Source organism: Epinephelus lanceolatus, chromosome 5, assembly GCF_041903045.1.
Source record: "Epinephelus lanceolatus isolate andai-2023 chromosome 5, ASM4190304v1, whole genome shotgun sequence".
Lineage (NCBI taxonomy): Eukaryota > Metazoa > Chordata > Actinopteri > Perciformes > Serranidae > Epinephelus > Epinephelus lanceolatus.
This window is the reverse complement of record NC_135738.1, coordinates 10,981,460-10,994,347: the sequence shown is the minus strand read 5'-3', so window position 1 is coordinate 10,994,347 and position 12,888 is coordinate 10,981,460. Positions and strand designations below refer to the sequence as shown.

Genomic DNA, 12,888 nt, shown 5'->3' with positions numbered 1-12,888 from the left:
ACTAAAGATAGAACAGACTCTGCACACACACACACACACACACACACAAAGGGCGCATTGTGCCTGAAAGATTAATTTTTAAGATCGACTTTTGCATGGACTATATTTATTTAACATTACTCAGCGCTTCTTTAATTACACTGATAAAAAGATCGAACAGATTGAGACTTAAATAGATATTAATGTATTCCTTTTCTTCTTGGTAATCCAAGTGATCACCGTTTCAAAATAAATGACACCAAATAAAAACAGTTTTCCTCCCTGTTTTATGTTGACGCACTTTTTATTTTAGAATGAATACATGTTTTATAAATTAAAATAAATTAAAAAATGCTTTTCTTTAAAGGAATGAAGGCTTGTTTATATAAAGTCTTAGTGCCCTTAATAAAAAATATATTGCTTTTGCTAAAGTCTTATACATCGATCCATTTTCAGAAGGTCAGAATAATTTTTATCCAGCCCAGCATCATGTCCCTGAACGCAGCATAACTCACAGTAAATGTTACACAGTACACGTTCAAAAATTTTTAGCTTAATTTTAACTGATTAAAGAAAAAAGCATTAAGATTTTACTGTTGACTGGGACAAATGAAACTGTGGGTGTGAGTTAAAGGTCACATGGGAGTCTGAAGGGCTCACGACGCCGACTGCCTCCATCAGCAGCTGGTTGTTTAATTATATTCCATTGTAGTGGGCTTGTTAATGAGGTCTGTATGTTAGCTGTCATCTCTTTCCTTTATGTCCATCATACATACAGCAGGGGCTGAATTAAGTTATCATATTCTGTGAGTGGAGCCCATTTAAACTGTAAATACCCACCCAGTCATTAGATGTTAAGGCCTAAGCATGGAAGCTTGTATTATTTGGGATAAATCTAACATATTATTATGCATTTACAGTCTGATTAAAATGATTTACTGTTCAAGATACAGCTACGTTTGCTTTTCCACGTTTAAAGAGAAGCTTACCGAGTTGAATTTCAGGCCTTAACCTGTGACCTCTCCTGCAATGGCTCAAATTCAATACCTTTTTGAGAGAACGAAAGCGATTTAAAGTTCTATTTATTGGGACAAATTTTATATAGTTGCACAGCTGTAGAGACAAATAAAGGAAGATGACCCCTTTAACTCTGAGGGGGGACTTGAGCCCTTGAATGTGTCCAGTCTCCAGCATAGAGGGGACTTCATTAAAGTAACACATGAACAGCTGTTGTCTTTAACATGTAAACTATTGAGAATTTAAAACTACACTGAATGGCCTCGCAGCTCCCCGTGGGCATATGGGCGTTAATTAGCTGGATATAGCCATAGATTAATTATAATATTTTTTTTCTCGCCCATTCGTATCAATAGAGCAGCCAGACAAAGTGTCTTTTGTTCTCTGATGCAGGACATTCTGTGGCTGACTGAATGGGTCTTGGCTATGTCTACATGGATTTGCCATATGGCAACAAAAAGGAAAGAATGGAGCCGGAGAGCGCTTTGTGTTGGAAATCAGAACAAGCCCGTCAGAGCTTATGGGCTGCATAGAGCTGACAAAGTCACTCTGGCCATCAAAAGTCTCCATTTTCATCAAAACATTCATGTCACACAGTCAAAGCGATTCAACCCAGTGGAGAAACTTATGGAAAAATTATGAAATGTTGCCTTTTGTTTCCTGCATGCGTGCGCGCACTGTCCAGGCCCACTGCGCGCACATTCACACACTGCTGCATTTGGCTTTTTTCAATTAAGGGTAAACTTGCAAGTATGACCTGTTGAATGGTTTGTTTCAATAGACGAGGACAATTACAAAGACTAGTAGTTTTCTTTTTCCAGCTCTGGCAGGTGGCCTCCACGCCCGGTGTATCCACGGCGGGGTAAACAGTGTGTGTGAGTGGGTCTTTAGAGGGCTTGTTGAGTGCGGGTGGATGTGGGGGTGTCTTCGTGGCGGACAAAGCGGGGATCCAAAGGCAGCTGCTGCTTCTTTAGAGGGGCGAAAGGGCCTTTAAATCCCAGCCTATATCCCGCAGCTGCCATGCGGCCCAAGGCTGCACGTTTGAATGCGTTTTCCCCCCGCAAGGTATACGAGCCCATAGAGGCAGACAGATACGGGCGGAGCTCAATGAAAAGTAATGTACCTGCGCCCCCGGGGGAGGTGGAGAGTCATAAATGTCTGCGATTACACTGCGTGGATTCTAGGTGGTGTCTATTGTGCATACTTTGCACCGATGCCTGAGTGAAACATAATAAACCACATCTAAAATTATTCATAAGACCTGCAGCCAATAAGCAGAATACACACAGCTTTCATTTAAAGCACAATAAAGCTGTTATTTTTCCAAATGTAAAAATCACGAGGCAGGAACCAGACAACACAAAGTCTCTTTTCTCGGTTTCAGTTTCAAGACTTAATTTGACTCACACAGTTTCACAACACCCCAAAACTAAACAGGACACAAACACACCAACAAATCCGCTTTAGAGTTGAAGTGAAAAATATTTTATTCTCATCTTTTACACGACATAATTAGGGCACTTGTATGAAATCACAAAACAAAAACAAAAAAAAACAAAAAAAAAAAAACGGCTCAGAAACACAATGAAACCTATTTTTTTCCTTTTCAAGTGTGGACTACTATGGGGGAAGCTACATGATTGCAAAACCTCACAAAAAAATATCACAAAATGGAAATAATAAAATAAAATAAAAATATGCCCTTTGGCTAAATCAACAAGGCATTTAACAAATATAAAGAAACATAAATAAATTATAAGTTAGAATAGTCTTAAAATATACATTTACAGGAAAAAAACAGAACAGAAATAAACATTTATAGGCTGTTGTCTCTATAAAGCTGTACACTTTTGGCCAGTGTAGACAATTATTTTAAAGTAATTTAGGATTGCACAGATGTTAAAACATTTAACACTGTCGAGTGGCTGTATGCAAAAGCAACAATGAATGCTACATTTGTACTGGATAGAAGTCATTCGGCGAAACGTCCTCTCTCTTTCTTTCCTCCTCCCCAAACCGTTCAGTCCTGAGAGTCTGGTCCGGTGTTCAGGCTGCGCTCCGCCGGGGCGCACCGAGCCCAAGCAACCGGCCGGTCGGGCTTCTTTCTCCCATACACCATCCCCCATATTCTCCATTCTCCGGAGGTTTAAGTTGCAGGGAGAAACATCCTCATCTCGATCCTCAAAATGCGCAGGCAAATAGTGCAAAAACACCTGAAGAAAGAGGGAATAACACACGGTGAGTTACAAGAGGAACCGTCATTCCGGAGAAAAAGACGCGAGTCAGCTTTCTGAGGAAACAGAGGATGTAACCTCAGCAGCAGGCGTCACTCTTTACCCAAGCCTTTTCCCGCCACATCGTGACGCACATTCCCCTCCCCCCAGCCACGGGTGTTACTACAGCTACTACTATCACTACAACTGCGATTTCACCACCACAAGCCCTCCCCACCTCCCTCCCTGATATGACTGTCTGCACTTTATGGCTCACGTAATCATTTCCAGTTAGTGCAGGAAAAACAAAACAAAAATAATTTATTATGAGACAGCTATAAACGCAGGTCTTATTATTAATAATTAACAGTTTGTTTGCCTGAGGTGTAACAAAGCGGAGGTGTCATATTAGACTGGTTTTAAAGATTTTTAACGGTTTGAGCAGTTTGAAAAATACGATAAATCTTCATACCTTCAACGGATCCTCTTTCGTGGAGTTTGTTCCACCGGGATTGGAGACTTGGAGAGGTGGCAAGCGCTCATATCATTAGATTTTTTATCAGCAGCCCTCCTTCGTTTCACGAAATAGTCTGTAGGAACGAAGAAACACAGTTAATACACATAAATCAACCTGAGTCGAAATTACGCACACGGGACACAGACAGGATGTAATTTGGAAACAGTGCGCAGCCCTGAAGCCAAGTGCGCACACAGCCTTAGTGTCATCTTTACAGTGCTTTAAATTTACCTGTGATGTGTGTGTTGTTGTTGTTAGAAGTGTCCGTCCTCTTGCGTCTAACACACGGGACCTGTCTGTGAGCCGGCTTCCCTGAGTTGAGCTTGTCTGTGCGGTTCTCCTGGTTAACCTCCACCGGGCAGGGAGTGCTGCTGCTTTCTGGCACGACCAAGCGCTCCAGTACATCCATATCAGGGGTGTCCGGGAGAACAGAGTCCGTGGAGGGCCTCTGCTTGACGGGTGTCTCAGGCACCCTGGTCCTGCCGTTCTGTACAGAGTCCTGATAAAACACCGGGGTCGTATCCACGGGCACCTCTTCCCACTCGTAATCCCCACCCAGCGGGGTGTTGGTCTCGAAATTAAAGTTCCATCTCTGCTGGTCCCGCTCGGAAATCTCCCGCAGCTTGGATTTCATCTCCTGGCTCAGCTCTTCGTGATCCACCGGTCCAAAGAGGTTGCGGCAGACGCTTGTGCGTCTGTGGAGGGGGAAGGTCCTCCTGGCCACCAGCCTCTCCAGTGCGCTGCTCGATAACTGGACGTTGGACATCTCCAAAAATCTTTCCAACAAAAACACCAGAAATTAAAAAAAGATGCGGAATTAAGCAGATTGATCCCTGATGTCAGATAGTGTCAGATTATCAAGTGTTGTTGTTGTTCTGCGTAAAGTGAGTGTCTCCTTCTCCTCTCGCCTCGCACGTCTCTCCCTCTCACACACTTCTGTTTAAATGTACCTTCTCGGTGAGATGTAGAGTATATAATCTTCCAACAACTCCCCAGTCAGAGAAGCCACCTCTGGCGACTCTCTCATTGGTTACTTTAAGTCCAACCCTCTCCAAAACACGCACAGCCCCCACCCTGATTTCCCATCGGCCCCTGGTGCCCATTTGGATGTGAGCCGAGCAGAGCGCAGCGATTTGGGTTTTCAACTGGAGCGTCAAATCTCTGCGAACAGTGAGCGGACTCAGCGTCAAACTGATGGAGCTGCACTCTTTGGATCGCCGCTGGGTACTTACACAAGCAGCTGGTTGCTTTGCATCCATTATCGGACACGAGTGTTTTTTTACTCCCTCTTCTGTACAGTTACTGCTGCGCTTTGCACTCGATAACGGACCTACAGAGGATCAGTCGCCTCATGTTATGAAAGCACTACATGGTTGTTGAACCATTTTACAGCTTCGATGGAAACAAATGTAAAGCAAACGTATGTCGCTGGTTTCCTTCTCTGTCCGATGTTTGACCCCAGCATATACAGTAGCCTACATGCACCATCCTGTCCCAACACACACTCCCTTCTTTTTTTCTCTCTCATCACAATAGGAGCTCCTCTGGTTATGAAACGTGTGCACTCAGCCGTCTGCGTGGATTTTACACTGAGAGAGCTCCTTCGGTTTTACGCACATGAGCGAGTAAACATTAAGAGAAGACAGGGTCATAAATAAAACATGTTTTCCGCCCAGCTGAGCAGTTATCAACTCTTTAAGCTCTTCTTCAGCAGAATTATCAGCGAAATGAAATTGTGTCCTTTCTTTATTTTCCTTCTAACTGATTCTACTCCGTCATGTGTTAAACAGATCACTGTAATCCACTTTAATTGTGATTTACAGCCAACTTTTCAACACTGACAAGAAAATTAAACCCCTGCAGTGACAAAAAGACATGTCATGCTCAATTTACCGTGAAAACCAAAGTGTCATTATGACATTGGATTAAAACAGGTGTTCACCTCCAGTGTGCAACAGCAAAGTTACGCACAAAGGTATAAATCACCGCTGCCATGGCACAATCAGGCTAAGTGTACGTGCGTGTGTGCACGTGGAGGATCATTCTTCAGTAACTGTCATGCATCATTATTTTGTGCGCGCGTTCAGTTCATTCTGAGCTGAAACTTTCCTCAAAGTCAGAACAAATCTTAAGTAACTGAGCGCACAGTGTCTGCAGAGTGTGTCCAGTCTGCTGTCCTCAGATCCAAACAGTCAGGACGCACAGACAACGCCTTAGTAGTGCAGGATAGCTGCACAGCAGCCCCTAGTGGCACAGAATTGGTACTACAGTATGAGCTTGTTAAACATGCAAACAAGCCTTCCTAAAATAAAACCCATATTTGTGAGAGTGGACACTTCCCCCATGAGTCACATTATCTACATTTAATTTTTTTTGTGTTACACCAGCTATAAGGTGTGTATATTGATCCTAATGTGGAATATCATGACTGCACATGCATTTAATTCATGTACACAAGTCTAGGGTGACATACTGTGTATTTGTCTAACTTTTACATTTGTGTTTTTCTACTGTTCTTACCTATCGTAGTCATCTCTTGTTTGTTTCTTGGGTTGCTGTAATGCTAAATTTCCATCCTCTGGATCAACACATTTAACTGCATCTCATCTTGTCTTATATTTTAATGTGCTAATGGAGTCGATGTAAACATTTTTATCATCATTTATTTATTTACACCTTTGCACAGAGAACAGAGTGAGCAGATAACAGCTCAACAATACACTGCGTCTGTCTCTGTGTACAGGACACTTTCTTGTGGCACCCTGATGTCATGTGAGAGTCACCTATAGGTTAATAATAGCGCACATGTGACATGTGGGAGTTACTTGAGTCACATGAATTTAAGTGTGAGACCACCTGGGGAGAGGTGTGAGGAGGCATTGTTAAGCAGCAGCCTGCTTATTAAAGGCCAGGTGCTCTCTGAAAGTGATGTCCCTTCACCAGGAGATGTGTTGTCCTCAGGTTGGACGTATGATTGAGCTATAGTGATGCTACAAATGAATCTACATAGGCACACATAGCATCATTAGGTGGTAAGCAGCAGCTGGACAAATCTTGTGAGTGATCAATAATCAGTAATGATTTCCTGATTTATATAAATGGTAACTACATCCTCTACATCAAAATAATCAGTGGGAACTGACACAACATTATACAGTTATATGGTTATTGTGACGAATAACTATAAATCACTGGATGCCAACCCGGGGGCCAAAGCTTCACAGGGTTGTCATGGGGCCTTCTTGATTTTAAGGGGTGAAAGAAAACTTTTTATAAAACACACAGGAGGCCTATATCTCAGCATTTCATTTGTTTCTGTGAGTAAACAAAATAAAATGGTAATTGTAAAGTTTAGATTATTAGTTAAGATATAAACGTCAAAGAAAGTCTCGCAGGATAAGGGCACAGTGATGACCTGAACACTGACAGAGCCGTCACTTTCTGCTAAACAGCCTCGTCTTGTGTTAGAAAAGTACACTGTTAAAGCAACCAAAGAGCTAACAGAACAATGGCCAAAAATATCCATAATACAGAGAATTAATTGTAGAGAAAAGTTCCTAGGAGAAGAAAAACATATCTTTGATATGATATTTAAAGGAAATAATCTGCTCAAAATTCATCCAAATAACTGTTTTTACACAAACTTTCTGCAGTTATTGTGTTCACTATTTGGGTTCATTGTACAGTTTATCAGTTTTTTCAGTACTGTTATTGTTATGTTTTGAATATAATATGAAATTTCCATAAAATATGTCACTTAGTCAGGGGTCATCATCAGTTTACTTGATGATAGATAAGGAGTCCCTTAAGGAAAAAGGTTGGAAACCACTGCTATAAATAACATCTTGGGAAACAATAGTCCTTACTTACACTACTGTTGAATGAATATTTAACATACGATGCATGTACTGTACATATTTCTTAGTTATATTTCTATACATGCCATGTGTTGTAAATCCTAACAAAATGCACATATTTTATATTTTTAAACAGTACACACTAGTTTTATTCATTGTAACATAGCATAATGTACATGTTTTTTATATTTTAAAATATTTCACATATTAGTGTTAAACATTTTGGCATAATGAACATATTTTTTATGATTTTCATACTTCTTAAGATGGGATAAAATCCCTTATTCGTCCCACAGTGGGGAAATTTGCAGAGGGATAGTGTAAACAGGAAGCATCAGTTGAAAAAAATACAAAGCAATATATAAGTACATAAAATAAGTAAACTAAAGAAAAACAAAGAGCTATATAATAAGCAAACAATATAAAAATAAAAAAACACACAAAGCAATATAATAAGGGAGCATCCAAAAGAAACAGAATATAATAGGAGACAGACTGAATGACTGATTTCACATTACTGACCGATGGAAGTATTGATATTGCACACTCGACAGGCTGAGCAGCAAATATACATTATTGCAGGTATCATTGTAGAGATTTGACAGTTAGTATATACAGATGAGCAATGATTGATTGTCCAGTTTTATTTCTCCTTATTGTAATTCTCAATTCTATACATCAGAGCCACTGTAATTTATCACAATTTTCCCCCAGTGATGAATAAAGTGTCTCTGATTCTGATTATACAGCTCACCTGATGTGATCTTTTCTATGTCTTTTACATAAATTCAGATATTTTTGTCTTGATTGTTGCTGTTCTTTAATCATAAAAATGACAAGATCAGAATGTTTGGTCTCTTAAGTTGAGCTGTGATTAATGCCACACCTACCTAATGATCTCTGACATCATTTTGGCTCTGATTATAAACATGAAACAAGAAATCTCCATGTGTTGTTTGTTGGCTCCCTCTAGTGGTGAAATATATTCACCAATATGTGGCCTTTTTATTAGCCTGATTTAAAGCAGAGTATTTAAACAGAAACCCAATAGTATCTCATACATTATTGATTAAAGTATCCACTTTCACCTTATTGACATTCCTATTAATCAATAAACTGCATTAGCATTACATTACTAAGAGGGTTACAGGCCATGATGATTAGCAGAACCTGTGCTTTTGTTCTGACATCAAACATCCCTGAGCAGAATATTATCTTCCTTGTCACATCTTATTACTCAATTTCAAACTGGTCACAGATGAACTTTGACAAGCTGGAGAAAGACTTATGTTCCTCAGGCAAACAGATTTTATCAGCTAATGTTTTAAAGGCCATGAAAATGCAAAGAGACATTTTTGCATTAGTTATCTTTCAAAGGGAAGATAATCTCACAGCTTTCATCGGAGCAGCAGGTCAGTCGACTGGTGTGATGTCCTTCAGCTTTATTCTCTCTGACAAATGCTGCAGTATGATTCTTTTATCTTTAAACACACACGTGCACATACCTCCACACTGGCTTAACCTGCTCTTTGACAGAAATGGAAATACCCCGAGGGCTAAATGCAAAGTTGGAAAGGTTCTCCAGACTTTTGTGGCGGTAGCAGGCAAAAACTGAAAACAGGTTTGGACAGAATGTGTTTGAAGGTGATGTGCAGGAGCCTTGAATGTGCTGCAGCTATTGTCAAAGATCCAATACATCACTGCTAAACCTTGACCCTGAGAACAAGTTTGTATGTAAAGTTAGGTTAAAGTCAAATTAGACTTTCTGTTGAAGCTCTGTATGTCAACGGTACATCTTTTTTTGTATTGAACTGTTCTTGTTTTTATTCAAGTTGATGTTTTATTTGCATCTGCCACTTTAAAGGGGGACTTTGCCCATTTTCAAAATTCATATCTATTAATCCAGTGGTCTAAGACAGCCCAAGAATGTAAGCAGATATGAACTAAGTCTGGAGCTTCCTCATAAACAATGAACTGGAAAAGATGTTATAGATGACACTGAGAGCACCCAGGGGAAGGATCTGGGTACATGGCTGATTTTTTTTTCAGAGCTGAGAACACTACAATAGAATAAAGCTTATTTTGGTATAAAAAAAATAAGACAGACCTTCAGTGGGTCCATAAAATCAGGCTCCCATTCATTATCTATGGAGCAGCTCTTGACTAGTGATGGGCAAAGCAGTTCTTTAGATGTTACTGAATCACTAGAATCAGTTCATTAAAAAGATTCGTTCAAAAGATTCGTTCACCTAATCGTTCAGTGCTTGGCGGGAGGAGCCCTGACTGTGTACTGCGTAGTCCGACTCACTGAAATGATACACGGCTAAGCTGCTGCTGCGTCTGCCCTGCACTGGTGAGTCTCATTACTGCCCGGCCTAACGTTTTCAGTTTGTTTATCTGGAAACTAAGTCTGTTAAAACAAACGGTTCCTATGAAAGTGTATCGCTAAGAAGAAATCATTTGAATCACTCAGGGATCAGGGTTACGTCGTTCACCGAGTGATTAGTGATTCGTTCAAGGAGTGATTCGTCATGCGGTAGGCAGTCCCTCCTTGCCCCCTGGCTGACTCGCGAGTGATTCATCGTTCGCATGGCCCGAATCGGCGATTCAGTTCAGTACGTTCACTCAACAGATTCGTTCTTTTGAAAGATTCGTTCACGAACGACACAACACTACTCTAGACTTTATACCATATGATACAACAACTTTGAGACTTACTTCTCTGGTAAGCCCAGTTCACTCCAAACTTGTTGAAAGCTGGGGCTTGGGCAGTGACTTGTGGTGTCAAAAACCATCGAAAAACGGTGTCCTTTAATGTCAGCATGATATGCAGCTGGTTGCTGTTATAGTTTAACAGCACCCAGCGGCGTCAAGGGGAAATGCAGTGGAACAAGGACGAAACTTAAAGCCGCTAAAGTCTGACTGGAGCAGGCGGGAGGGGTGGTGGATGGGTCCACATAAAGGGGCCCAAAAACACAGACCTCAGCCCAAGATAGCAGCGTTCGTGTTCCGTAACATTGTAAAGCCAAACCCTGTTCTTTATTCCTAAGCCTAGTCTCGTTCACCAGGCCTTTCTCAAGAAAAGAAAGGTCTGGCTGCGCCGACTCTCACTTTAAGATTGGAGAAAAAAATGCCCCAGATTTTTTTATTTCTTTCAACCAATCACAATCATTCTTGGCGGTGCCACAGCAACGGTGCGCTTGCAAAAATATTGCCGGGGGGAAACAGGTTTTGGTGTAACACACTCACAAAAATATCGCCTACAGGACACGAACCATGGCAGAAAAATGGCTACATCCCTGCAAGATCAAACACTGCAAAAGTTAGTAAAGGAATAGCTCCACCCAATGAGAGGCTGATCTATGCAGCGAACTTCCGCCCACTCAGACTATCCTAAACCCAACCATGTGCATTTATTTTGAAAGAGACTGTATGTAAACTGTAAATTTCCTGTGAAAACGGAAGTGTATTTTGAAAGAATACAATGCATGTAGCTAGAACTTGACACGCTGTCCCAGAACGTCAACAACCAATGCACCTAGGGTACCTTGCTCCTTGTATCTGGGAGTGGAAAATCCATGACCAAAATGTCAATATGTGACGAGGTCAGAGTGAGAGCTGGAGCCTATCCCAGCTGACACTGGGCGAGAGGCGGGGTACACCCTTGACTGTATGCCAGACTATTATAGGGCTAACACATAGAGACAGATAACCGTTCACGCTCACATTCACACCACATGACCCCATACTACTCCTATGTATATTTTTCTATTATTGCACTACATGTTTCCTTGTCTTTCATACCTCATTTGTTCATTCTTTTGTGTTGCATCTGGACCAGGGAAACACCATTTCACTCCTATATGCACTGCACTGTATATAGATGGATGATAGTAAAGGCTCTCATCTCTATTACCAGTTAACTTACTTAGAAACTACATGTTTTCTCATCTGCTGCTAGAACATATAGCCAACATCAAGAGAAGTGTTTTGTGTGCTGCAGTGCTGCTGCCATAGTTGGAAGTTTTTTTATGTATGTATTTTTATGTATAAAAGGCCATTGATACCCCCCCACCCTCCCACCTGGACCACTCACCTGAACACACTCATCCTTTTGATGTCAGAGGGGCTGCAGGCATCACCACAGGCCCCTTTAGAAGCAGGATGAATAGTAATTTGACCCCCCGGCCACGTTACCCCTATAAAACCATTTTCTCTGCATGCTGCCTTTAGGATTGAAGCGAGCCATCGTTTGACACACCCGTCTGGAGTGATTTCCTGGATGAGCTGACCACCGTTTCCTACCTAATGGTCCACTCTGCCAAATTATGCGTGAGTATCTGTAAGCTCATCAGACCTTTTGATTGATTACATCCTGCCTGTTTGATGAAACGAGCAGACAATCAAAAGTAAACCGCTTAATTTACATTGTAAGATCATGTAATTATAGAACACACACAGTATATGATGTCGGTATCTCTAATATCTTGTGATAACCATGCATGTCTGTTGATTTCAGCCATGTCTCACCATTCCAAACTGAAATATTGAGTATATTCTTTACTCTCTGTAGCTACATTTCTGTTAATGCCCTTTGATTCTGTCATCAAATCATGCTCTAGTCTTGATGTACTGATAATGACACACTTTGGCTTTCTGAACATCTATGGTTATATTTTCCAAACTTTGCTGATAGATTGCAGCTGTTATCGCCTCTGACTTGTCCGTTTTCCAACAGTTAAAAATCCTCCAATAGGACGATGTTACAGCCAAAACATGCCCTGGAATGCAGCAACCTGTGCCCAGTGCTTTAAATACATTTTTACAGAGCTGCTTGTTCAATAGTTAAAAATAGCTCCTGGAATGTTTTCATAATACTTCTGAAGCAAAGACCTAAATTGAAATAAATAATAAAAAGGCAACTATGCAGTGTTTGCACCTGACTCGTGTTGCTCCTTTCAAGATAAGACTTTATAGATATGTGCTTTTGTCTTGCTTGCCTTGAACTAGATTTGAACTTGACTATTTTGGCTGCAGTTTTTAGTGCATAAAGGGCAGATGTCTTTTGTTGGAGGCTTTGGGGTTTTTAAATGTCTTAAAATATGGGATTTACAGAGCTGCATGATTGAGAGAGACTGTCAGTGTATGAAAAGAATATCTATTTGTTTAATAATAAGAGTCTTCAAAGGAGAAGCATCACTCAAGGGGCTTTATGTGAGAGTGCTAAGTGGTTTATATGACATGCAGTCACTGACTTTGAACAAATACTTAAAGCCTTGAGCTACTCCTGCCATTCATTTACCTT

At 40.9% G+C, this 12,888-nt stretch overlaps 1 protein-coding gene across 1 annotated transcript; it reads right to left on the bottom strand.

Annotated features, from left to right (window-relative positions):
- Nucleotides 1-2,458: 2,458 nt before the first annotated feature.
- Nucleotides 2,459-4,724, bottom strand: LOC117261895 (uncharacterized). The gene is made up of 3 exons (XM_033634459.2): nt 3,958-4,724; nt 3,682-3,799; nt 2,459-3,209 (listed from the first exon to the last, which is right to left on the bottom strand). The coding sequence occupies exons 1-2, from the start codon at nt 4,490-4,492 to the stop codon at nt 3,684-3,686; spliced, it is 651 nt and encodes a 216-aa protein (XP_033490350.2). The 5' UTR covers nt 4,493-4,724; the 3' UTR covers nt 2,459-3,209; nt 3,682-3,683.
- Nucleotides 4,725-12,888: the final 8,164 nt, after the last annotated feature.